The sequence below is a fragment of the Lathyrus oleraceus genome, chromosome 6 (genome assembly GCF_024323335.1).
Source record: "Lathyrus oleraceus cultivar Zhongwan6 chromosome 6, CAAS_Psat_ZW6_1.0, whole genome shotgun sequence".
NCBI classification, from domain to species: Eukaryota; Viridiplantae; Streptophyta; class Magnoliopsida; order Fabales; family Fabaceae; genus Lathyrus; species Lathyrus oleraceus.
The window spans coordinates 245655173-245683143 of NC_066584.1; the positions used below are offsets into that span (position 1 = coordinate 245655173).

At 35.8% G+C, this 27971-nt stretch overlaps 1 protein-coding gene and 1 non-coding gene across 2 annotated transcripts; one reads left to right on the forward strand and one right to left on the reverse strand.

Annotated features, from left to right (window-relative positions):
• Positions 1 to 8706: 8706 nt before the first annotated feature.
• On the forward strand, positions 8707 to 9978 carry LOC127093366 (uncharacterized). The gene is made up of 2 exons (XM_051032289.1): positions 8707 to 9346; positions 9436 to 9978. Exons 1-2 carry the CDS (start codon positions 8856 to 8858, stop codon positions 9737 to 9739), a joined length of 795 nt encoding a protein of 264 aa, XP_050888246.1. The 5' UTR covers positions 8707 to 8855; the 3' UTR covers positions 9740 to 9978.
• A 3031-nt stretch (positions 9979 to 13009) lies between these two features.
• On the reverse strand, positions 13010 to 13116 carry LOC127099897 (small nucleolar RNA R71). Its single transcript, XR_007794359.1, has one exon. It is a non-coding gene; the product is annotated as a small nucleolar RNA R71 (small nucleolar RNA).
• Positions 13117 to 27971: the final 14855 nt, after the last annotated feature.

The window sequence follows — 27971 nt, forward strand, 5'->3', positions numbered from 1 at the left end:
ATTTAGTTTTAATATATATATATATATATATATATATATATATATATATATATATATATATATATATATATATATATATATATATATATATAAATTTTATTTAAATTAATTTATGAAATTATTCTTTCAACTATTTTAATTTTTGGCATTTCATCCCTTCTCCCCTTTTCTTTTAATGTGCTCATAAAACTTAATAAATAAATTTTAGCTTAACTCCCAAAGATACTTGGTTACTTAGTTTGTAAGGCTAAAGAAAAGCTGGAGGGAATAAAACAAAATAAAAGAGAGATGAGTATAAATAACGCAGATCACAAAATTCATAAGAGAATATTATTCAACATATACTCTCCAACAAGTACACTATTGCTGAACAATTGGATAAAGTAAGTGTCAGAACAAATGACTCACTTTTCTCGAAAGTTCATTATGTTTGAATTTTTTAGTAAGATAAGAAAAAAACGGTCAAGATATAAAAACAATAAGTAAGAAAAATAAAACAAAAACAGCACCTTTAATTATTCGTGTTCAGCTAGCATTGTTTGATTCTCCTCACTTATTTCATAAAGAAGCAGAATATAGCATATATAGATTCTGACCACTATGAACACACCTCTCTCCATGACACACGTTGCACCAGTGTAGTTTTTTTATCCAATATTAATTTTCATGTTGGATTATTGGCATTGTAGATGAAGATGCAAGTGGATAAGGCCATGTTAAAATTTCTCTGTGAAGATATATTGAAGCTAAAAGGATAGAAGATGGAAACTATAAATTAAGGCAAGGAATTTATTCGACATCCTTTAAAAAATTTATGGTGGCGTGCTACTCATTCCATATTTATATCCTTAGCTTTCAGAATTTCATTCTTTGCGTCATTATATAGGAATTAAACTGTAATTTAGATTAATTCTAATCCTAAATTGATGATTCTATAGGGAGGCTATATACCTAAACAAAATTATAAATTTTTCTTATCTACTTACAAAATACTCTTTAGCACAACGTTTTTTATTGATTGATGTATTTTGACATGTATGTATAAATAATATAGAAGATGGATTGAGGAATTGTTTATGTATGATTAATATACTAATTAATTTAAACTTGTTCAGATAAAGAATAATATATTATATAGGTTAAAAAATTCGCATATATTCTCGCGGGCCAGAGTATACTTTAGGAAAAATATTCTATGGTACCCCGTTAAGAAAAATAAATTGTGAGAAAGAATGTGTGTCTTGATGAAAAAAAGAAAAATTGAAAGTAAAAGGATGTTAGTGTATTAATTTTTTTTTTTAAATTGTTGATTTATAAATATTATTAATTTATTTATATTAATAATATAAATATAAATAAATATTATCACTAAGAATGAAATTTTAGACAAATTATTTATATTTATTTAATTTAAATATAAAGAATCTTTTTTAAAGAAGTTTTGGAGTTAATTAAGTCGGAGGTTTTCGAGATGTTTGATCAGTTTTTTTCTAATTTGTCATGCCAAAAACAGTGTTGTCCCTTTTTGTTGCCCTTATCCCAAAGGTTGATTCTGTTTTTGGATTATGTGATTTAAGGCCGATTTCTCTTTTGGACTCTATGTATAAGTTGGTGGCCAAGGTGTTGGTAGCTAGACTGGCAAGGGTGATGGGAAAGTTGATTTCTGTTGATCAATCCGTTTTTGTCAAGTCGAGGTAGTTGGTGGGTGGAGTGGTTGCTCGTAATGAGGTTTAGATATGACTAGGTTTCTAAAAAAGAATATTTTACGTTCAAAGTAGATTTTGAGAAAACTTATGATTCAGTTAATTGGCCCTTCCTAGATTACTTGTTAAGGGGATTTGGGTTTGAAGATAGGTGGAGGGTCTGGATTTTTTTTGGAAGGAGTCTTTTTATGTTGGTAAACATGTGCCATATAGGAGAAATAAGTATTCAAAAGGGTTTGAAGCAATTAAACCTTTTAACTCATTTTCTATTTCTTTTGGTGGTTGAAGGTCTTAGTGTTTCTTTAAAGAAAGTTGTATTAGTGGGGTGTCTTTAAAGGGTTTAAGGTTGGGATTGATGGGTTAAATGTGTCTCATCTTCAGTATGTTGATGATACAATTATATTGGGAGTCCCGTTAGTGGACAACCTCTTAACTATAAAGGCAATTCTTAGAAGTGTTGAGTCGGTTTCAGAACTCAAAGTGAATTTTGCTAAGAGTTGTTTGTTTGTGTTAACGTGTATAGACCTTTTATGAATCGTCCCTATGAGTTTTTGCATTGTAAGGTGGGTTCCCTTCCCTTTAAGTATTTAGGACTTTCGATGGATGTGAATCAAAGGAAGAAATGGACCCGAGACCCTTTATTTAAGCTAGTTTATAAAGAGATTGGCTTCTTTGAGGAATATATTTATGAGTCTTAGGGGAAACTGGTCATGTTGAATAGGGTGTTCAACTTCATCCTAGTTTTATTTTTTCTTTCATGAAGATGCCAATTTTAATATGGAAAAAGTTAATAGGTATGCGTATGAGGTTTCTTTGGGTTCCAAAGGGGGTGCTTAGGTTGCTTAGATAAAGTGGGAAGACGTGTAAGGCTAAATTGGTGGGTGGTTTAAGATTAAGGATTTGCGGCTCATTAATTTGGCATTGTTAAGTAAGTAGAGGCAAAGGATTATTTTGAATTCTCTTTCTTTGTGGAGAGATACTTATGTTGCATGTATGGTTCTTAGGGGTTCGGGTCCATGTTAGGAGGTAGAGCACGAGACCTTAAGAGAGTGTCCTAGTGGTGGCAATGGGTTTCTTTTCAGGGTTCTTCTCCTAGTTTGAAGGATGATTGGTTTGCCTCATCTTGTGTTAAGAGAGTTGAGAAAGGTTTTTTGACTAGGTTCTGACATGTCTGGGTTGGCTTAACTCTGTTATGTGTCTCTTTCGAGCTTTTTTTTGTCTTGGAATAGAAAGATATTATGGTGGGTTTATGGAGCCTGAGAGGTTATGTCAGGGTATGGAGTTTTAGGTAGATATGTCATTTCCTTATTTGGGAGGAGGAGCTTTTGGAGTCTCTTTTTAGGGTTATCTTAGAGGTATTAAAGTTCAGTCAAAAGGATGTTTAGGTTTGAAATTTAGTCTGATAGGTGGCTTCTTTATAAGGTCTACCTACGATTTGCCTATCTCACTAGTTAGGGTGCCAGAGAGTAGGTCAAAGTTAAGGTTTATGGGGATGGTTAGAGTTTGGAAGAGTTGTGCGTTTTCTAAAGTTATTATGTTTTCCAAGCATCTACTTCAGAATAGGTTGTCGACTAGGAAAAATGTCTCGAGGAGGAGAATTATGTCTACTAGTAGTGATGTGTCTTGCGCTATGTGTGTTTGATCGGTGGAGTCGGCATATCACCTTTTTGTGTTGTGGGAGGTTGCCTTAGCTAACTGGTATGGGATGTTTAGGTGGTTGGGGCGTTTGGGGCCCTTGTCGCATTCCATTTTAGGTGTGCTTAACTTGATCTGGTGTTTTGGGAAAGGAAATGAAACGTCTTTGGGTCTGGTTTTGATCCAGCATTTTGTGGTCTGGTCTATTTGGAGACTTCAAATTAATTTTTTTATAGACATGAACGTTTGTCGATTAACCTCTAGTTCTTGAGGATTATTAGTTTGGCCTAAAAGTGGGTCAATGCCGACACTCCGGGTTTTGATGATTCTCTGGTAAACTATGAGCGGGACTCGCGCAAGGGGTTGGGTATTCAATGATGAGTTGGATGGCGAACTGTCCTCTTTTTATTTTTTACCGATACTAAAAAATTTCTTCTTCAAACTCGCTCTCTCTGGGTGTCTTATATGCTTTGAGGATTGAATTTAGATCAGATATATTGGTGGTTGGATTCAAAATACTGATTTCTGGTAACTGAATATTACTCTTTTCAGCTTTCGTTTTGTGGTGGTGTGTTGTTTTTTAATCTCTAGTAGGTTTGTTTATATATTTTGGATGGTTTGTCTATGGTTTTTTTAGCATTTGTTTTTATTAGCTCTGTTGTTTTTAAAACACCACTTATGCTTACGTTTTATTTTAGACCTTATCTTCCTCTCTCTTTTTTCACTAATTAATATATTGATCTGTTTTACTATTAAAAAAAACCAATTGAGTTATCTCTCTTCCTAGAGACACTTACAATAATTAGTATGAAAATTTATTTATTTTGAAATATAATATATACTTTTTATAATAATATATTTATAATAAATTTCATTGTAAACTTTATATTTTTATTAAATTTTTTGAAATGAGAAGAATATACAAAGAGACAAATAGGTATATTAAGAGTATTTAACCTACCTGTTAAAAATGTGTGATCGGGCCTAACTCAACCCTACAAAATCGGTTGATAGAGTGAGGATTGCCCCCATATATTGTCCGATGTGGGACTCTTAACACTACCATTCCCAAAATTATATCAGAAAACTTTTATATGGGGTTGTTATTATCTTTATATTTTTACTAAATATTTTTGGGAGGTTAAAGTTAGTGCACGCGTCAGTGTAAAAGATATTACACATACATCCAATCAGAATATTTTATATTGGAAAATCATAACAATATTTTAAAAATAAAAATGTGAAGTGGCGGAATACACGTCTCTCATTGATTAATAGTGTAAAAATATTTTACACTGTCAGTACATATTCTTTTTTCTCATATTTTTAGATTATTTATTGTGTTTACTGGATTTTTTTTTTAAAATGCCAAAATTTTCTATAATTTTTGGTAAAAAAATAACTGAATCTTAGAACTCTTTGAAAAATTCAATGTAATTTTCTAGATTTTTGAAGACTATAGTTAGTTCATATTTGATAGAATATTCTTTTAATATTATTGGACTTTAAAAAAAAATTATTAAAACTACAACACTTTTCGAAAAATTTGATAGTGTTGATATTTTTTTTGCTTATTGAATATAAATTATCGATTTTTTTTAATCTATTATCAAAGATATCGTATTTATTAAAAAATCAAATTTATTAAATTTATTATTACAGAAATTGATAAAAAAATTCATATCAGATTTTTAAAAATATACTATTAAAATTTTAAAATATTATTGAAAATTCTCAATAAATTAATTGGAAATTTCGTTTGCATATTTTGTTTCAGTTTTGTCTAAAGATAATTTTAAAATTAATAAAATATATGGGATATCAAATATAAAATAAAGGTATAAATTGAAAAATGACAGGTTAAATTCTCGTATAGTTTCCCGTAAAACGAACAAGAAGTTAATAAGGATTGTTTTTTTCTTAGTTTTAAAATATATTTATTAGCTGTATAGTTCATATAAGTCAGTAGAATAAATTTAAAGTATATGATAAAAATAATTATCTAATATATAAATAACAGAAATTATATTTTTAATTAATCGTAATGTTTCTTCAATCAATGGTAAAATCATTAATTTTTATGAACTATTTTTTTGTCAATTAAATTAATCTTTTTTTATAAGTCAATTAAATTAATTTTAAGTTACCAAAACTTAAAAAATGAAAATTTATTTTTATAGCTGAATTTAGTTTTTATTTCACGAGCTAAATTTAGTTATTATTTTTAAAATACTTTTAATTAAAATATTAGTTTTGCTTAATTCTTTCGTACTATATAAGAAAATATTATTCTAACATGATTAATATTGTTTTACATTTATAAAGGGGAAAAATAATAACTAAATAATGAGTTAATATGAATAAAACTAGTATGCTATAAACTGTAAGTTCAAACGTAACTTACTATATTTATTAGAAAAATACTACTCTCTTAAAAATATTAAAATTTATTAAATAATCAGTATCTTTAATATATATTTAATTTATTAATTATTTACTAAATTTTAAAAAATTGAATGTTTTTGTATTAAAGATATTAGAAAGTAGTTCCGACCTGGAATGAGAAATTGATAGATATCAAATGGACATAAATTTTATACAATAGACTAAGGGTGTTCCCAATATGGTTTGAATGATTTTGACGTTAAATGTTATCTAAACTATAAGAAAAAATAATATGCGGTTCAATTTCGTTCGTTTGGTTCAATTTTTTACAATATTTTTATTGAGCCATACGTACGATTATAGAGAACAACATAACTTTGTATTTTATCATTCATACATTACCAAATAACAATAAAATTTTTCATATTTAAATAAAAAAATTCATTCAATATACAAAAAAATCATACTAGACAAAAGTCAAAGGAAAAAACATAAAATACTAGCATAAAATAATATAAAACACACTATAATAAAACAGAAAAATTAGAGGAGATGAGAGGTTTGAGAAGATGAAAAAAGAACAAAAGAGTTGCATGATTAAAGAAGAAATGTACGATAAAAATGTAATTGAAAAAAAGAATATTTGCATAAAAATGAGAAGATGAAAAAGAGAAAACATAAGAGATGAGAGATTAGAGTAGAAGCGGTGATATGTATATGGTGAAGAAGATGAAAATAATATGTGATACTAATATGAGATATTTTAGAAGGTTAAAAGAGAAACTCTATCTGTGAGTAAGAGAAAATTATTCATAATTGTAAGGTTAAAGCATAATTAATAGGTTTTGGTTTTTTGTTGAACTTAAGATAAATGAAGTTTGAGTTGTAAGATAATGTGGTTTGGTTTAGTTTAGTATGCAAATACAAACCACAAACCAAACAAAACCGGACGGTTTTGTTAAAAAATGACTCAAACACATCCGAACCAAATACAGTTTTTTACGGTTTCGATTTGGTTTAGTTTGATTTGCAGTTTTCTATCGGGTTGATTCGGTTTTGAGCGCCCCTACGACAGAGTAGAGATGGACTCGTAAGATTAAACTCAAACGATCAATTTAATAAATGAGTAAGAAAATACTATCGATGTATAAATAAAAGAATATCTAAAATGATGCGTATTGAACTTTATATAGTATGAGTAGTTAAAACCGTCGTCGAGATACAACCCCTCGTGAGGATTGTTGTCCGATTAGATCAAATGATGAGAAATATGCTAAAGGTTGTAATGACGTGTACTCAGATGAGGTGAGGTTCCACGTATTATATGTGTCTTTCTATGTGATGCTTGTTATTGAGACTTTTACCAATCCTTAATACTAGAATAAATAAATGAAAAGAAGATTATAAATTACTCCAAAAATGATAGCTATCTAAAAGTCTCTTATATAACAATATTGAATAAATTTTAATGGTAATAACTTCTCTATTCATCATAAAAAATCCAGGAATGTTATTTCTACACCTTTTTTGACACCAAATACTTATATTATATACAATAGTTCACCGTATTTATACGGTGAGTAATGTATTTTTAAAATAAAAATATTTATTTATTTATGAACAGCGTGTAAACATGTTAGCTCCAATTTCGACGCCTGATATGGATTAAGGGAATTAAATAAAGAAATAAAGTTTCTTGTGAAAAAAATTGAATGTTTCGACAAAATTATACAGTTTGAAATTCCAGTCGAAGATACCTTGACACAAGGGTAAAGATGTTGTGTGGACTTAGAAATGTTTCCAGCAATTGGGAAACATAAGCATCACTAATGGCAGTTCGACAAAGGATTTGAATTCAAATAGGAAATGAATTCTTTGTTCTTATCTAACTGTTGGACATACGTGAGGCATGGTAGGCAGTCACGCACATGCAGAGTGCCACTTGTCTCAATATGGTGAATCGGCCGTTAGAAGCGGCTATTTCGATTGGTATAAATAGGAGGTCTTAATGTTAGGATTAGGGTGTTCAAGATTGTACATAATCACCAACTTACCCAAAGTACCCGTGTGTAGAGAAATTGTAAATTGAGAAAATGTACGTTTGTTATCGCACCATGTTTTTATTCAAAGCAATTTAATCAATCTTTCCTTTTCTTTTCAAAAATTTATCTTCTTCGCCATTTACTTTCTAGCACTTTCCTTGCTTTCCTTGCATTATCTTTCCTTTATATTCTTTAACAAGTTATTTGAGTATGAGCCTTGTCGAAGTGCTTATCATTCCTCAGACTTCTCCCTAAAAATAATTAGCAAATGTCCTAGGATCAATCTAATCGATCCTGTAAGTAACCAAAATAATTTCAATTTAGAAGATCAGCGGTTGTTTACCAATTTTCACGGTAAACATAACAGTACATGAACAATACACGTGAACAATGCTTATGAACACTACACGTGAACAATGACTTAAAGTGATGAAAAAAGTTGGTTAATTAAATATAAAAAGTTGATTAATGAAGTGACGAAGTTGTTTAATAAACGTCAAGATATTAAAAATAATTTTTAATAATAAATCAAAATTGATTAATATAAAATAATGAAATAATGAAATGGTTAATAAATATCCATATAATAAAAAAATAAAAATAAAATAATCTTTTATATTTAAAAATATATATATTATTATAATATTTTATTATTCACCTGGTGAATAGTAACACTAGGTGTACATTAAAAAAATTTGACATGTACTTTTTACTCATCTTATAATAGCATTTAATTTTATCAAATTTAATTATTTATTAATATAATTTTTTGTTATTTTCTAAACATTATACTAAGGGCATCTTAAGCCAACTTTTTCTGATTGATAAATAAGAGTTCACCAATTTAAATTTATCAAGTCTTTTTCAAGAATATTTAAACCAAATTTTCAACCTGCTATAATTTCTTTTAAACCGAATCTAAGTCTCAAATTTTTCAAGTACTCTTACTTTTTCCAATTGCTTGAGCCATAAGCTAAATTTGATTCACCACATCCTATATAATTCATATAACAAATTTTCTATTCTCCCACATCCAAATAAACAAACTCACAATTCCACACCATCTTCCCATTCTTTATCATCCAAAACAATGTATTCTATTACCAAATTTTCTCACCATAAAGACACCACCATGAACTCCACAAAAAGATACAACCAAATATCCCATTTCAGCCACACAAAACACAAACTAACATTCCAATACTCCGAATTCCCATTCAAATGTGATGGCTGCAAAGAAATTGGCATAGGCTCACGTTACAACTGCACCATTTGTGACTATGATCTTCACATGCATTGTTCCATACCATCTCCTTCTCTTTTCCATCCTTTCTACCCTAAATGTTGCTTCCAGTTCCTCTCAAAGCCACCCGGTGACATACCCCGTTACTGCAACGCCTGCGAAAAGAGTGTCAATGGTTTTGTATATCACTGTTTTTCCTGCGGTTTTGATCTTCACCCTTGTTGCGCAAAGCTTCCAATGATACTCGATGATCACGGTGAAATGAAGTTGTATCTATATCGGAAAGTGAGTTCGTCGTGTCAGCGTTGTGGACAAAAAGGGCGAAGCTGGAGTTACAGGTAAGGATGAATCTGCTAACAAACGCTTTATATCTTTAGTACTAGAAATTCATATAGTAGATAATTTCTGGATCCTTCCCTGATTACAGATCGTCGTGTAAGAAGTATAACCTGCATGTGGCGTGTGTGAGGGAGATGATTGTGGAGAGTTGGCATCAGATTTACGTTAGTCAGAGCAATGGAAGAGCAACAACAATGGTTGAGACAAGGGTTCCTCTGAGTTTGAAGAATGGTCTGCATACTGCACAAAATGGTGGGGGAAGAAGCAAAAGTAAGGTGAGGAAGTGTGCTGAGATGGCTGGAATGGCTGTACAGATTGTTGTGTCTGCTGTTTTAGGAGATCCAACGGTTCTTATTGCTGGGATTATGGGGTCATTGATGTCAAGAGCTTGATCTTGTGGTGGACAGATGTCTGGCATTGACAACAAATCTCACTTGACTCTACTTGAGAGTATAAAGACCTTTGAAAATTATGTTTAGAAAAAGTGATTATAATCATAAAGTATATAACAATGACAGTGAGTAGCACTCAAAGTATATATACCTTCAAGGCCTTGTCACTAAGTTTAATTTGATCTGAAAAATGATCTATGATATATATGAAAAATGCAAGAATTTAAGAAAGAAAGAAAGTGCTCTTTAGAGTTTTTAAAACACCAGTTTTTGCTGTAGGAAGACCTCTAATCAAGCAGTGTTTCTGTTAAGTTCTACACAGCTGTCATCACAGCAAAACTGAATGAGAGAAAAGGAAAGAAAAATAATTCTCATTAAATTGAAATTGAAGCCGAGTACAGCTATATATTCAGGATTCAAAACAAACTAATGCTAAAAACCATCATATGACTTGGTCAATCTTAAACAATATAGACTAAATTAAATAATTAACTTATAGTTTAACACCCCCTTAAAACTGAAAACACCCCCTTAAAACTGAAGTCTATAGAAAGAAGGTCCAATTTGAAAACTAGAGTGGAGAAAGGACTTAGATGCAGTGATTTCGTAAAGATTTGAGTGATTTGGTCTTTTGTGGAGATAGGTTGAAGATTAACAATTTTGTCGTAGATTTTGTCACGCATAAGATGACAATCGATCTCGATATGTTTCATGCGCTCATGGAAGATCGGATTATTGACGATGTAGATGGCACTTTGATTATCACAGAAAATGGTGACTGGACGAGGATGTAAGACGGAGAAATCTCGGAGCAGATGGAGTCTCCATTGAGCCTCACAAGACGTGTTGGCAAGAGTGCTGTATTTTGCTTCTGACAAAGAGCGAGAGACGATCGACTACTTTTTGGATTTTCAGCGGATTAAGGAAGAGTCCAAATAGAAACAAAAACTTGTTGTGGATCTGCGAGTAATTTTGCAAGAACCCCGGTCTGCATCAGTGAAACCAGTAAGGGTAAGGCTGAAAGATTTTTTTTTAAAAACAGGCCTGTGGCAGGCGAATTTTTAGGTAGCGAATGATAACGCGAAAATACATCATATATTTGTCTTGATTTACACTCAAAGATCATACCACTTTAGTTTACATTCCGATTATTTCACAAGTATTCAAGTTATTTTTGCAGGTATTTCAATCTCCAAGCATAAAGGAGCAAAATGTAGAAAAGGAAGAAAAAGAAGAAGAAACAGATAAGAAAACATCAGAAAAATAGAAAACAGAAGAACACAGAAAATGCTGATGTGACGACCGTCACAAGGAGCATGATGACCGTCACGTCGTCACAGGCCCATGACGAGCGTCACACGGCCAAAATTTGCGCTTGAAGCAATCAGCAGAAGAAATCAAAACGTGCCTAAATTCTCTCCAACAGAACCACTTCCCCGTGGATTCCTCACTCAACCAGTCACCCTTATTTTTCTCAACCGCCAAGACCTACCAAGAGAATAAAAAGGACAAAAGTTGGAAAAAAGGGAACGTCTACACTCGCTCTGCAGTTTATTTTGCAGTTTATTTTTCTACAGCATTCTAGCTTTTTAGTGTTATTTTCCTTCAGCAACTTTGTTTTCCTTACCGTAATTCAGTTATCATTCCGTTTAGAATTCTCGTTTTCCCATTTCCTTTCCGCTTTTCAGTTAGCCAAAGTAGTAGTTTCCTACACTGGGGAACTACTGCACTTTATTTAATTTAGTAAGCAATTGTATCGAAGAAGCAAAATCCTACCGACCTGTGGAGGACTGCTCCAGTACTCCAAGATTCGACGTACTCTATTAATCCAATTGTCAGGTTTTTATTCAATTATTATTATTATTGCCCTATTATTATTATAATTATGTTTGTTGCACTGTTAATCGATTTATGCTCGTCTGTGTTTGTGCTATTTAACATGTCCGGCTAAACTACCGGTATCGGTATGTAACAATTTAATTAGATGGAATTTAATAATAACCGGTGAAAACTCCTTTTCTCAAACAATCTTTTCGGCTGAGGTTTTTAATTTGAATTTAATTAACTTTGTCACAAAAGTGAGAAGCTATTTAATACGATTTTGCCACGAGAGTGGGAAATTAACTAAGGTAAGAACCAACAATCGCGAGAGCGTGAGGCTCGAGCTGGATAGTAAAAACTAGGCATTGATTTTAAAAACAGCGAGAGCACTTTAAAAGAAATTAGAACTTATTCATTTCCAAAAAGTATTTTTAACTTCAAATGGGACAACGAGAGCGTACATTCTGACTTAAAGCTATATGCCGAATCAACAATCACGAGAGTGTGAGATAAAGCCTTTTAAATAAGTATTTTCTACTGAAAGATATTTGGTATTTGAACTATACACCGGTGACTTATCGAATCCCTGACAATTAATGCGTTGCATACTGATTCCTCCTATTAATACTTTCTTAAAACTAAATTTCTCTTAGATTAAATTTTCTGCACCCGAACTTCTATAAATCATTCCCTTAGCTAAACATAGTGATGTTAGTAGAACTAGTTTGACCATCGGTCCCTGTGAGTTCGATATCTTTTAAAACTAAAACCTTAGTCACGACACATATCAAGTTTTTGGCGTCGTTGTCGGGGACCTGATTTAGTCGAATAGTGCGATTCTTTCGTTGCACGGTATAGACTAAGGTAAAAATAAAAACCAATCTTCTTTCCCTTACTTCCCCCGATTGTATGCCAAGTACTCGCTCACAAGGCGATAACTTAGCACCACCAATTGCAGAATTAGAGCGTTTCTTATATATAAGACGTCGAATACTAGAGTACCAACAAAGGTACGATATTCCTGATATCTTCTTTCCTACTAAACCAGAAGAAAAACCAACCATGGCTGAAGAAGGACCACATAATCGTCCTCTTAAATTCTACGCTACCTCGTCCCAACAAGAACCTCACAACAGCATTGTTGCCCCTACTATCAATCGAAACGATTTCGAGCTGAAACCCTTATTATTATCAGCCGTCCAACAACATCAATTTGCTGGAAATCCTACGGACGACCCTAATGAACACCTGACCAAGTTTGTGTAGTACGCAGACACTGTAAAGGCGAATGGTGTATCTCAAGATGCGATAAGACTGCGCCTCTTTTCTTTCTCACTAAGATACCGAGCTTGGGCTTAGTTGCAATCCTTTCCCTCCAACTTTGTTACAACATGGGAAGAACTGAAGAACGTTTTCTTATCCCAATATTTTCCGCCGAGCGAAACTGTTATGCTGAGAGCTCAAATCAACGGATTTCGATATAAAGATGTAGAATCTCTCTACGAAGCGTGGGAGAGATACAAGGACATGATGAGGATATGTCCACATCACAGTCTCGAAGACTGGGTGATCATTCACACATTTTACAATGGGCTTCTGTATAACACAAGACTGACAGTAGACGCTGCCGCGAGCGGTGCACTTATGGACAAGCCATACAACGAAGCCTATCAACTCATTGAAAACATGGTCCAAAACCATTGCCAATGGGGAGGTGAAAGAACTCCAGTAGAAAAGTCTCAAACAAAGAGTAAAATGTACGAAATCAGTAGCCTTGACCATGTCCATGCCAAGGTAGATGCCCTTGTTCAAAAGTTAAATAACTTGACCATATCACCCACAACCACCGTGGCTGTTGTAACTCCAAACTGTGAGTTATGTGGAAACCCTGGACACACTGCACAAGAATGTCAAATATTAGCAGGAGTCCCAACCGATCAAGTAAATTACGCACAAGGAAATCCTTATTCGAATACCTACAACCCAGGCTGGAAAAACCATCCAAATTTTTCTTATAAGAATAACAACGCCCTGTATGCACCTGGCCAAGCACCAGCTGTTCCGTTTGGATATCAAAAGCCAGCTAATAACTCTCCTAACATGCCTAGGAAGTCGAATATCAAATTAATGATGGAAAGCTTCATAGCTACCCAAGCTCAGACAAACAAAGACTTCTTGAACCAATACATACATACTAGCGAGCAACTTAAACAACTAGTGAGCAAAGTAGACGCTGTAGCGGTGTATTCGTCGCTATATGATCTATCGATTAAGTCATAAGCAAGAGATACAATGAAATTTTCGAGTCGCCACCGCACTTTTATTTATCCAAAGGACTGGCTAAAAAGCGAACAAAAGCCTAAGAAGTTTTACACGTAGAAAACTAATAAAAAGATCAGAGAGTCTGGGTAAGGGGTAAATTACGCAATGGGAAGGTGTTAGGCACCCACTACGTCCTAGGTACTCCTAGGGAGCCCTTTTCACACTTGTTGTAAAATATTGTTATTTGTTATGACATAAACATTGTGCAAACATGATTGGGATGGTGAGAAAAGAATATACAAGTTTTATTGGGTTTGAACGGATGAACCCGCTGCCTACGTACCTTCCATCAAAGGTAAGGATCAAAACGCCGTAGTTCGGCTAAAAGATTTCCAAAAGTTGGTGGATTCAATTTTAAACACAAGCACTGAGGCTTTTCATTATCAATGGGAGAACACTCGACCAAAAACAACATCCACCATGCGAGGATAGCTTCGACGTACTAGAGGGGTTAGCCCTGTTTTCAGTACGGAAGTCTTACTGTCGACTCACTAAGGATAGGCAAGATTTACATCAACCACAAAGATAATTGAAACCTATGGCTAATGTGAAAAGATTAACAATGGACAGAGCCAAAACAAGTGAATGAGTGAAGTTAATTGATTGTGATTATGAAAATGGAGTCAAAGTATGATTAAGATTGATTCAAAGGAGTATTATGAAAATGAGTTTGAAAAAAGTCAAGGACTTGGGTCCAGGTTTTTAGTTAGAAAACATGAAAATGTTTGCACAACACTATGTCAAGTTTGAAATCAAAGTGTGAAAAGGTTTAGGACATAATGGATGAATGGATGGAAATGGATTGTAAAAAACTTCTTAGAAGGTTCACTTCTTGAAATCATATGGGAGATGATTCAAGTGTGTCCTTTGGAATAGGCAATAAGCAATAATAACAAACAAACAAGAAAGTCAACAAAAGCGGATATCGGATGCCAATCACTGGGCTTATACCAATCTCCTAAAATAAAACTGGATATCAGATGCCACTCAATGGTCTTACACTAATCTCCTCAAACAAAGAAGTAAAAGGTGGATACCGGATACCAATAGATGGATTTACACCAGTCTCCTAAAACAGAAATGGATATCAGATGCCACTCAATGGACTTACACTAATCTCCTAAAACAAAAATGAAACTTGGATACCGGATGCCAATCTGTCTGGACTTATACCAATATCCAACATATGATCATAGGAAAGCAAATGCCAACTTGCAGGGACTTACAGTTGCAACCTCACATACAAGAACAGAAGCAAAACATGGATGTCAGATGCCAATCTGTCTGGGCTTACTCTAACCTCCACAGTATGGTCCTAGGAATACAAATGCCAACTTACAGGGACTTACAGTTGTATCCTCACATACAAACAAACAAGCAACATGTGATCATAGGAAAGCAAATGCCAACTTACAGGGACTTACAATTGCAACCTCACATACAAACAAAACAAATTATGATCACAGGATAAACAGATGCCAACTTACAGGGACTTATAACTGCATCCTCACATACAATCAAACCAACAAAAGAAGATATGAGTGACCAATGAGGTCTTACACTCTATCCTTCCATATCATAGGAGCAAATGCCAAAGCAATGGACTTACAATTGTCCTCAATGGGCAAACAACAATAATAAAAGTCACACAGACAAATGATATGATCATGCACTAATGGCAATTGATGATGATAAATGCATAACATACAAGCAAACATGTGCATATGAAGCAATCAATCAATCAATGAATATCAAACAGCACACTCTATAGCCAAACAAGGGGGCTCACACAAGAGGGTTTGACTATGAAAGTCCACTGTAATAGGTAAATGTCGCTCTTAACCTTGCCATTGAGAGGCTAAGGTGAAGCAGATGAATAGGAGATGAGGGGTGTGCCTCATTGCTTCTATCCCTGATCAGGGAGAGCTTTTAAGAAAGTGTGGGAGCTCAGAAAGATGGAGCTCTTTCCACATTATTGACTCGATTGATCTTGGGTTTTTATCTCAATGCTACAACCATGTAATGGGAGCAAGGAGAGGACTCACTGAATAGTAGGGGATAGGCTACTTATCCCTTTGATCTACCAATTGCCTTACTTGAAGGACTTTTCCTGCTTGGGACAATTTTAAACACACACAAGCATTGCCTCTTAAGGAGGACTTCAGACAGTTTGCCCGGCCAAATAACAGACCGGGTCTCCAGACTACATGAAGAAGAAGTAATTATACCTCAAAAGCAAATTGCTAAATAGCAAAAGCAAAGCAAGTTCAAAGAACTTAAGCAACTAAGAGTACCTGAAAAAGTCAAACAAATCAGTTCACAGTTCCACAATTAAATCAGAAAGAAAGGGAACAAACAGTTAATAGTAAGCAGATGTGCCAAAGCACAAGACCAAACTCATATGAGTTACACCTACAAAACAAAGGTTAGCACATAATATATAACCAAAGCTCAAACAAATTTGTATGGTTTCTTTGAAGCATTGATGCTTAACCTGAAACAAATGAACTCAACATAAGTCCAAAAGACCACTAGGACAAGCCTAGGGTCAAAAATAAGAGGGAAAGTCAAGACAGCAAACAATAGTCAACCAAAGTCAAGTTCAAACATTTAAGAAGCAAACACAATTGGATTCAAACTCATATCATGCATCATTATCATTTCATAGACCAAAGAAGTCAAAACATGGCAAATGAGAGCACATAGAGGTCAACAGCAAGACCAAGCTCAAAAGCAATCATAAACAACTCCAAAAATTATGAAATAATTCATACTCAATCACAATCCATAACATAGCATGCATATTAAATTTCAGCTCAATTGGATCATGGGAAGATGGTCAATTAAAATCAGGAAGTCAACACAATTTCAAATGTGCACAAAGAAGTCAACAAAACATGTGTCATCTTCAAAAAAAACATAACAAAATGAAAACAGATGAGAAATGGATGGGATTAACACCAATGCAAAGCTCAATATGTCTAGTATGCACATATGAAATTTCATGATCATACAATAAGATATGAGAATTTCACAAAGGATTTGGCAAGAAGTGTCACACAAAGTCAACATTTGACTAGGCAGGGAAGAAAATTCACAAACAAATAGGAAATGGCATGATTAAATCCCAAAATATTCATACACAAACTAGACATGTAAGAGATCATTCATGCAAAATTTCAAGTTATTTGAAGGCCAGGAGACATGTGAACAAAAATCATGAAAATGCACATTATTGGTGTGACACAAATTGTCACACCCTACTTCAAAAATTTGTATCTAGAAAACCACAGATGATAAATGCACAAACTCTACATCAAAACAAAGATGAATGAGTCTAGTTTCACCACAAAAAATTTCAGAACCATTGGATGCATCCTCATCATTTCATAAAAGGAATGGCAAAAGGTACAAAATAATGACACATGAATAAAATCCTAAAGCCAATAAAAATCCAGCCAACCAAAAATTCAATAAAAATCAGGATAAAATAGTCGACATTTAACAGGACACAATGCAAAAAATTCCATGATTTTTGGATGAATAATGAAGATGTTATGAATTTTCAAAGTTGTGTAACAATTTGGAATGAACATGAGCAACATAACATGAAATGGTGGTCAACTAAGTTGACCGGATGGCAATGTGGTAATTAAGCGCATCACTTAACCAAACGCAACGTTTTGATGGGGACACGTGAAATGTTATGATTGGTCACTCAATGAAACAGTGAACAAAACGCAGCCAAAACCCAAGTTTCTGGAAATTCTAGGGTTTTCAACAGTAATACGCATGTGTTCATCTTCTCCAAGAATCATGGAAAATGAAATCGCCCAGAAACATGAATCGAGCTTACCAACAGAATCAGCAAGGCATAAACATCACAAATCCATAAGCCAAATACATTGAAACACGTTGAACAGTATGCATCGAGTACAATCAACAATGAACACACAACTTCATTTCCAGATATTTCATGCAATATTCAATCATTTCAAGCAAACTATAGTTCATTAGAATCAGCAAGTCGAGGACTACACATGGCATAGCAAAAATTTGAGAAAAGAGTTGGTCGAAACCTTACTTGTTTTTGAAGAAAAATGAGATGCAGTGGTTCCTTTGATGATATAGCTCGAAACAGATGTTCTCTTGGCCTTGCAATGATGGATGATGAAGCTATTTCAACTCAAGAATGCACGAGCTAGCTTGAGACAACTTCTGCCATGGCTGAGCTTTAATGAAAACAGAGTGGATATGGCTTTACAGTCATGAAATTCGGCTTGCAATGAACCCCAAAATGATGGTATATAATGTAGCAAACAAAGCCAGCTCGATTTCTTTGAGAAAATTAAGCAACAGTTCCAAATCAAGAAGTGAGAAATTTGGAGAGTAGATGAGTTTTCTGTCTGAATGGAGGCTGTCTTTGACCTAATTGCTGATGATTGCTTCAACTGCAAGCAACAAGGTTAGACTGACAATATTTTTGTACTTTTTGGTTAGTAAACATATGAAAAGCAAAGATATCCAAATGCAAGGCATGCTTGGTGATCAAGAATCAACCCACAAGGCAATCTACCCACAAGGAGGGAAACTAAGGCATGCAGTGATCCTTGAGGCCATGATATGATATGATATGGGCCATGAGGGATCTTAGGGCCCAAAATTGGGGTCTTACAGATGCCCCTATTTAAGGTCATTCTAGCCGGAGAAGTGAAGTTTAGAAATCTTCATCTCGACGCGGTAGAATGGGCTTAAATAACAGTAATGAGACAAATTTTGGTCCCTAAGAGACCTCATGATGCAAATATGTGTATGCAAAAGACACAAATTCTGTGGGGAATATGATTCACACAGAAGAAAAGACGATCCCTCGGAGTAATACACTCACCAGGAACAGAGACTTTAACAAGACTCTAGTTAGGGATAAACAAAACTGACACAACATGAACAAGACACGACTCTGATTAGGAAATAACAGAAAACAGACTGGAGAACTCACTGAGGAGTAAAGGACTCACACTGGGGAAAAGAAAAATTCCAAAGGAAAATAAATCCATTGGAGAGACACAAGCTGACTCCTGGGGAGAAACAACAGAAAACTTCACTGAGGAAGCACCAAAGGAATGAGATGTCACCAGGCATAAGGGTAACAAAAAAACAGGAAAATCTGACTCCACAGGGGGACCGAGGTCATAATAGGGAGCAGAAAGGAGGGAACACCAAGGATACCGGTTACTGGGTATATAATAGGTGACCGACCAAAGCGTGAATTGGATTTCACTTCCAATACACTCATCATCCTGAAGAGAGCTAGAAAAGCAAACTTGTTTATAGGATGGACATTCGATTCCACAAGGAATACGAATCTTACTCTGAGGGGAAAGCAACAAAGGATTAACCCAAGAGTGAACGAGACATATTATTCATTATCGGCAGACCGTGAATAATATACTCAAAAGGAAAATTATCCTGACCCGGTTACTGGGTTGTTTATAGGATAAGATCCGAAGACGTGAATTGGTTTTTGTTCTAAGACACTCATCACCCTGAAGAAAGCTAGAACAGCAGACTTGTTTAAGGATGGACAAAAAAGCGTGAATTGGTGTGTGTTCCAAAACACTCATCACCCTGAAGAAAGCTAGAACAGCAGACTTGTTAAAAGGATGGACAAAAAACGTGAATTGGTGTGTGTTCCAAAACACTCATCATCCGAAAGAAAGCTAGAACAGCAGACTTGTTTAAAGGATGGACAAAAAACGTGAATTGGTGTGTGTTCCAAGACACTCATCATCCAAAACGCAAACTGGTTAAAGGATGGGCAAAAAAGCGTGAATTGGTGTGTGTTCCAAGACACTCATCATCCAAAACGCAAACTGGTTAAAGGATGGGCAAAAAAGCGTGAATTGGTGTGTGTTCCAAGACACTCATCATCCAAAAGAAAGCTAGAACAGCAGACTTGTTTAAAGGATGGACAAAAAACGTGAATTGGTGTGTGTTCCAAAACACTCATCACCCTGAAGAAAGCTAGAACAACAGACTTGTTTAAAGGATGGTCAAAAAAACGTGAATTGGTGTGTGTTCCAAAACACTCATCATCCTGAACACAAACTGGTTAAAGGATGGATAAAAAAACGTGAATTGGTGTGTGTTCCAAAACACTCATCATCCAAAACGCAAACTGGTTAAAGGATGGATATTCGATTCTCCAGAGAATACGAATCTTGCTCAGCTGGGGAAAATCAACAAAGGATTCCAACTAAAGAGCGCATGAGATATATTATTCATTACCGGCAGACCGTGAATAATATACTCGAAAGGAAAATTATCCTGAACCGGTTACTGGGTTGTTTAAGGATAAAAATCCGAAAAGAAAGGCATCGGGATACCAGAATAAGTATATAATGATGACCAATCAAAAGGAGCAACAGACATTACCAACAAAAGGGTAAATGAAAGGCAATCGCTGAGGATAAATTGCAAGCATCCGGCAATTATCCACAGGGACTAGCTGGGGATGCATTGGTATACAACCAATGATCCGGGGAACAAATCACTAGCAAACGGTGAAAGGACCCACTGGGGATAAAATTGCTAGCATACGACAATTATCCACAAAAGACTTGCTGGAGATATAAGTGCTGATCTGAGCAACTTATCCAAGCAAAGGAAAATCAACATCAAGAACTAGATGAAGATAACCACAAAATTAGGGTTTACATCTACCGAATACGGGGCAGAAGACCAAAAACTCCGCGTGGGGATAGAACAAATCACAAATCCGCACGGGAAACCAAGATAGGGTTTATAACAAACCACAAACTGCTGAAGAGCAGGAAAAAGAGGATTTACAACTACCGGGTAGTAGGTAGAAGACCGAAACTCTGGCTGGAGAATAAAAGGTGTATAACCACAAATTCTGTCAAGAAAGCCAGGAAGAATAGGACTTATAACTACCGGTATGAGGGTAGAGGCCCAAAAACATTCCGCTGGGGAACAACCCACTGGGAAGCACAAGACTTTTGACAAATAGCCAATTCGGGAATGATCCGAAAAGACAGACTGAATCAAGACACGTCCTAATGAGGATATAACTCAAATAGGAAAATCCATCCCAATATATGTGTTGGGAGGAAACGGAAGAAACCGTCATCCACGAGGGTATATCTCGGTGGGGAACTGCAGAAGGAAAGACAACTTTTTCTGCTTATGGGGTTGACTCTATATGGAGAGATTTATAACACCCGACATCTGCTTGGGGAGATCTATAAAGAGATCTATATCACCATAGCAGGAGACACGACAAACAAAGGATATATGGCGAGAAATGCAACATGAATATCTGAATGTTTATGAATATGCATGAACATGCGTGATTTATGTTTGATGAATGCTGACAAAACAGACAGTTCTAACACAACAGGTCCGGGAACCAAACGTCCGGCATTATACTTCCAGGGGAAAACCAGCTGGAGAGCCAATCTGCGGAGATCCACATGCCGAAGATCTGCAGGTACTGCTGAAGAAGCAGAGAATCAGAAATATCAGGAAATAACCCAATCAGGGTACAGAAAGTCACAACGGGCAAAAACAGCCACCAAGACGAATCTGTAAGGGAACCAGAGAAGTCCCAAAGTATATCTGCAGGGGATCCCAGTGTCGACTGAGAAACAAAAAGTGCGTTGCACAAGCGCAAACTGCTGTAGAAGCAAAACCATGTATCTCCGCTGGGGAACAACCCGCTGAGGGAGAATGATATCATCCAAATAGAATCTAACTGCATAAGCAACTCTACTGGGGAAAACTGTCGGCTACTCTCTTGGGGAACAAACCACTGAGGGAGGACAGATCAAACAAGTAGATTCTGCGACGAACCGCTCCACTTGGGGAGAATATACACAGCAAACTGATCACAACAAGTAGATTCTGCAATATAAGCCACTCTACTGGGGATCACAAACAGTCAGGAAATCAATCCATTCTCGGGATGCTAGAGTCATCATCCGACCATACTGGGGATTGAAAGAGTATTCAACGGGCGAAACTGCCACAACGAACATCCTGCAGACTATGCTGAGGAAAAGATGGATGAAATATACTGGGATGTCAACCCAAATCAGCCACTGAATAGGAAAATAAATCCTGCTCTGCTGAAGAGAATAACTCTGATGAAGAGATAGCAACAATTCCACAGACGACTTCGCCGGGGGGAAGGTAAAGTATTGGGTATCAAACCACTGACTTACCAAATCTTCAGAAAGAAAGCGATCGTGCTGAGGAAACAGACGATTCCACTGGCAACTGCACTGGGAAGAGTGATAACAACTTTGCTCGCGACTCCGATGGGGATATCAATAACAGCTCTACTCGCGACTCCGAGGGGAATATCAATCAATCAGTTATACTCATGACTGTGCTGAGGAGACAAATAAAGTCTGGGGCATACGACCCACTGGAGAAAGTGACGGGGCACCAAGATGACAAACCATCAACCGCCGAAACTTCTACAAGAAAACACCCATGCTGGGGGAAAACTGCTGCTGGAGAAAACGAAGCCTTCAACAACACTCTGCTTGCGATTATACTGGGGAACAACCCCAACAACAACTCTGTTTGAGGAACAACCCCAACAAAGGTCTGAAGAAAGAAAATACAACCAAACCAGGAATATGAACGAATGTCTTACCTGTCGGAAATCATGCAACCCTCGGGAGAGCACTGAGATATTCTTGAGTATCCTTTCAATCTTGTGAATGTTCACTTTGTTAAAACAAAAATTTTGAAAAATTTGATTTGTTTAAAACAATGACATTTTATCAATTTAAAACATGCAAAACATTTGTTGAATTGAAACAAATAAGAGTGCAAATAATTGGATAAAAAGCTCAAATTGATTTGATGGAATGGTAGCCTACAAATGGCAAGACTCCATAGATCTGTACAAATTTGAAATCAGTGATATATATTGGAAGAGGGCTACATTGAACATAATGATCCTTTCTCTACCAATTTGAATCTCGATGTATCCGAAGCTTCAGTTGACGACGAATCGAGAATTTTCTGACGAAATGACGACTGTGGAACAGAAAGCCTTGTCAGGATGCAGTTACTTGCCAAATCCCTAATTTTTGCCTAGATTGCCCCAGAGTGAGGTACTCAATCTAGCGGGATGCAAATATTCTATTTTTTTTCAAGTCTCTAATTTTTGCCTGGATTACCCTTGCGGGTTCTCCACCGAGACGCTCATTTTTGCCTAAGCCGCCCTTTCGGGTTTTCAACTTAGCGAGCTATTCTTTTTTTTCATTTGCATATAATTTTTTTCTAGGCAAAGTATCTCTTGACTGCATCTGAATTCACAGGACGAGTAAAATCCTCCCCATCCATTGTTGTAAGCATCAAGGCACCGCCTGAAAAGGCTCTCTTAACAACATATGGACCCTCGTAGTTTGGAGTCCACTTGCCCCTGGAATCGGGCGCGAAAGACAAAACTTTCTTGAGCACGAGGTCACCTTCTCGGAACACACGAGGCTTGACCTTCTTATCGAATGCTTTCTTCATCCTCTGCTGATATAACTGACCATGACATATGGCAGTTAATCGCTTCTCTTCGATCAAATTCAATTGGTCATAACGACTTTGAATCCATTCAGCATCAGTCAACTAGGGACTTTTGAGGGTATACTTTTTCTTTTTCTTTTGGAAAAAATTTTGAAATTTTTTTCCTGATTTTTGATTTTTTTTTTTTTTTCACCCTCTTTCTTTTCTTTTTTTCTTTTTTCTTTTTTTTTTTATTTTTTTTTTATTTTTTTTTTAATTTTTTTTTAATCCCCCAGTTTGACTGTTTAGCTGATTCTCAATATACAGCTGAATGAGCTTCTTTTGTGCTCAAGAAGGCGGGTAATCTCATCAGGAATCCCCTTCAACATCATCTTCCTCTGCCTCAGATACAAGGACTTCAAGATTGGGAGATGGCGTTGGATCATTATGTTCAATGGGTTTAGAAATCCCTGCATAATGATTCTGGATAATGAAAAGCATTTGAATTTAAACAAGCAAATCAGTTATGCAGATGAAAAATGTTGTTTTATTGTTTTTCAGGGTTTTTTTGTGATCACTGATTTCATGCAAAAAGCAAAAAGTGAAAACAAATGGAAAAACAAATGTTTAAGCAATGCATTAATTGAATGAAACATCATTGTATTAAATGCTGCCAACAATGTTATCACTTCTCCTTTTGGCATGGGAGAAGGGTTTTAAACAAAATGAACAAATCACGCTGACTTATGAATGACCGTAGGAACATTCACAGCGACCCAATTGTGGCAGGACACCACCAGGAATGATGAAATTGTTCAGATCTTCTGCATATACTTCCAAGATAGCAGCTTCTTCTTCAGGTTGATCAGCATGGATGAATCCTCCACTTGTGAACACCTTGCTCATTAAGTGCCCCAGAACAGTAGCCAATGCTAGCCCGGGATTGGTCAACCAGGAATAAATCCATCAACAGGAATAAATCCATCAACAGGAATAAATCCATCAACAGGAATAAATCCATTAAAAGCACTTGGTCTGGCAAATTCCTCCTATGAGTTCACAACCTTCTAGCTCAGGATGATCCATCAATCTGGCAAAGTTGGCTCTTGTATAATACCGGCAAAGTGCGTCTTCAAAATAAATGAAGATCGCAGGGTCAGACCACAGGACGGGAGACCGGAACAAAACACCTGCTTATGCAAATGATGCATGAAGTGTTTATGCATATGCTTGTTTTTGTATCAAAGGAACCCGAGGGTTTTATTTGCAAACTTTGAAATATTTAAGCATCTTGATCATATATGAGAATATCTCATCAGATATATCAGGTGAAAAATTTTTCCCGGTTTTTTCATGTTTTGAAATTTTTTGCAAATAACCTCCTTTGAGTTCCTTGAAAATTTTCTTTTTTTTTCTGATGACATGGATGCGGATGAATGTATGAATGTATGAATGCAACAAACACACTCAGGGATCAAGCAAAGCACGCCAAACAAAGGTCGTGGGAAAGCTCTATGTATCCCTAATATCAATCATCCATTTTGGTGGATTTAGGTTTTCACCTTATCGACACCCAAGTTCCATTGATATTAACGGTACATGAACCGGTTCAGACATTCTTAATATCAACCAGCCGCTTTGGTGGATTTAGGTTTTACACCTGATCCGGGATCCATTGATATTAACAATGTTTGAACGACTCAACCACGAATCACGGGTTTGTTGAGAGTCACGAGCATGGAGTCTCGGTTAAGAACCACCCAAAGGGAGTGTACTAGGGTTTAAACCTGCCAGACATGTTCTATCAGAGGTTCCCATAATCATCGTTCCATCTCTCGAATATTATCGGAGGAACGAATACTCGCATTCCAAGAATATTCTCAAGAGAAACTCTTATGAGTGTAGCATCGCGTAACAATCGTATCAGAACTGACATCTGAACGACCTCCGCACTACGGTCCTAAAATAGGCCAAGATGGGTTTGGTAAACTAAGGTCCTTGGCTTCTGCGGCACATGATTGAAAGAATAATGCCGAACCACAAATAACTTGTGTGACATTATTAGTTCAACATGACCTCCACCAAGTGAATGGGCTCGCAAGTCAACTGGCTAAGGAATACTCCACACCAGTCAACAAGACTATGCCATTCTCCTATCCTAGAGTGCACTCGAGTTCGGGTATAGAACTCATCTCACAGATCACCAAAGCAAACAGCAATTGTATATCAAGCAATTCAAACATTACAATCAATACAGTGATCCCAAATTGTACAAAAATATGTCAAATAACAAATAATAATATAGCACAACAAGGGTGAAAAGTAGGCAATACCACCAAGGATCGATATTCCCCAGTGGAGTCGCCACTTTTCTGTAGCGGTGTATTCGTCGCTATATGATCTATCGATTAAGTCATAAGCAAGAGATACAATGAAATTTTCGAGTCGCCACCGCACTTTTATTTATCCAAAGGACTGGCTAAAAAGCGAACAAAAGCCTAAGAAGTTTTACACGTAGAAAACTAATAAAAAGATCAGAGAGTCTGGGTAAGGGGTAAATTACGCAATGGGAAGGTGTTAGGCACCCACTACGTCCTAGGTACTCCTAGGGAGCCCTTTTCACACTTGTTGTAAAATATTGTTATTTGTTATGACATAAACATTGTGCAAACATGATTGGGATGGTGAGAAAAGAATATACAAGTTTTATTGGGTTTGAACGGATGAACCCGCTGCCTACGTACCTTCCATCAAAGGTAAGGATCAAAACGCCGTAGTTCGGCTAAAAGATTTCCAAAAGTTGGTGGATTCAATTTTAAACACAAGCACTGAGGCTTTTCATTATCAATGGGAGAACACTCGACCAAAAACAACATCCACCATGCGAGGATAGCTTCGACGTACTAGAGGGGTTAGCCCTGTTTTCAGTACGGAAGTCTTACTGTCGACTCACTAAGGATAGGCAAGATTTACATCAACCACAAAGATAATTGAAACCTATGGCTAATGTGAAAAGATTAACAATGGACAGAGCCAAAACAAGTGAATGAGTGAAGTTAATTGATTGTGATTATGAAAATGGAGTCAAAGTATGATTAAGATTGATTCAAATGAGTATTATGAAAATGAGTTTGAAAAAAGTCAAGGACTTGGGTCCAGGTTTTTAGTTAGAAAACATGAAAATGTTTGCACAACACTATGTCAAGTTTGAAATCAAAGTGTGAAAAGGTTTAGGACATAATGGATGAATGGATGGAAATGGATTGTAAAAAACTTCTTAGAAGGTTCACTTCTTGAAATCATATGGGAGATGATTCAAGTGTGTCCTTTGGAATAGGCAATAAGCAATAATAACAAACAAACAAGAAAGTCAACAAAAGCGGATATCGGATGCCAATCACTGGGCTTATACCAATCTCCTAAAATAAAACTGGATATCAGATGCCACTCAATGGTCTTACACTAATCTCCTCAAACAAAGAAGTAAAAGGTGGATACCGGATACCAATAGATGGATTTACACCAGTCTCCTAAAACAGAAATGGATATCAGATGCCACTCAATGGACTTACACTAATCTCCTAAAACAAAAATGAAACTTGGATACCGGATGCCAATCTGTCTGGACTTATACCAATATCCAACATATGATCATAGGAAAGCAAATGCCAACTTGCAGGGACTTACAGTTGCAACCTCACATACAAGAACAGAAGCAAAACATGGATGTCAGATGCCAATCTGTCTGGGCTTACTCTAACCTCCACAGTATGGTCCTAGGAATACAAATGCCAACTTACAGGGACTTACAGTTGTATCCTCACATACAAACAAACAAGCAACATGTGATCATAGGAAAGCAAATGCCAACTTACAGGGACTTACAATTGCAACCTCACATACAAACAAAACAAATTATGATCACAGGATAAACAGATGCCAACTTACAGGGACTTATAACTGCATCCTCACATACAATCAAACAACAAAAGAAGATATGAGTGACCAATGAGGTCTTACACTCTATCCTTCCATATCATAGGAGCAAATGCCAAAGCAATGGACTTACAATTGTCCTCAATGGGCAAACAACAATAATAAAAGTCACACAGACAAATGATATGATCATGCACTAATGGCAATTGATGATGATAAATGCATAACATACAAGCAAACATGTGCATATGAAGCAATCAATCAATCAATGAATATCAAACAGCACACTCTATAGCCAAACAAGGGGGCTCACACAAGAGGGTTTGACTATGAAAGTCCACTGTAATAGGTAAATGTCGCTCTTAACCTTGCCATTGAGAGGCTAAGGTGAAGCAGATGAATAGGAGATGAGGGGTGTGCCTCATTGCTTCTATCCCTGATCAGGGAGAGCTTTTAAGAAAGTGTGGGAGCTCAGAAAGATGGAGCTCTTTCCACATTATTGACTCGATTGATCTTGGGTTTTTATCTCAATGCTACAACCATGTAATGGGAGCAAGGAGAGGACTCACTGAATAGTAGAGGATAGGCTACTTATCCCTTTGATCTACCAATTGCCTTA

What these genes read in the sequence shown, in the direction of transcription:
- LOC127093366 (XM_051032289.1), top strand. Translation starts at nt 8,856, where the DNA reads ATGTATTCTATTACCAAATTTTCTCACCATAAAGACACCACCATGAAC. An exon ending in GGGCGAAGCTGGAGTTACAG is followed by an intron (nt 9,347 to 9,435) that starts GTAAGGATGAAT and finishes CCCTGATTACAG; the next exon opens with ATCGTCGTGTAAGAAGTATA.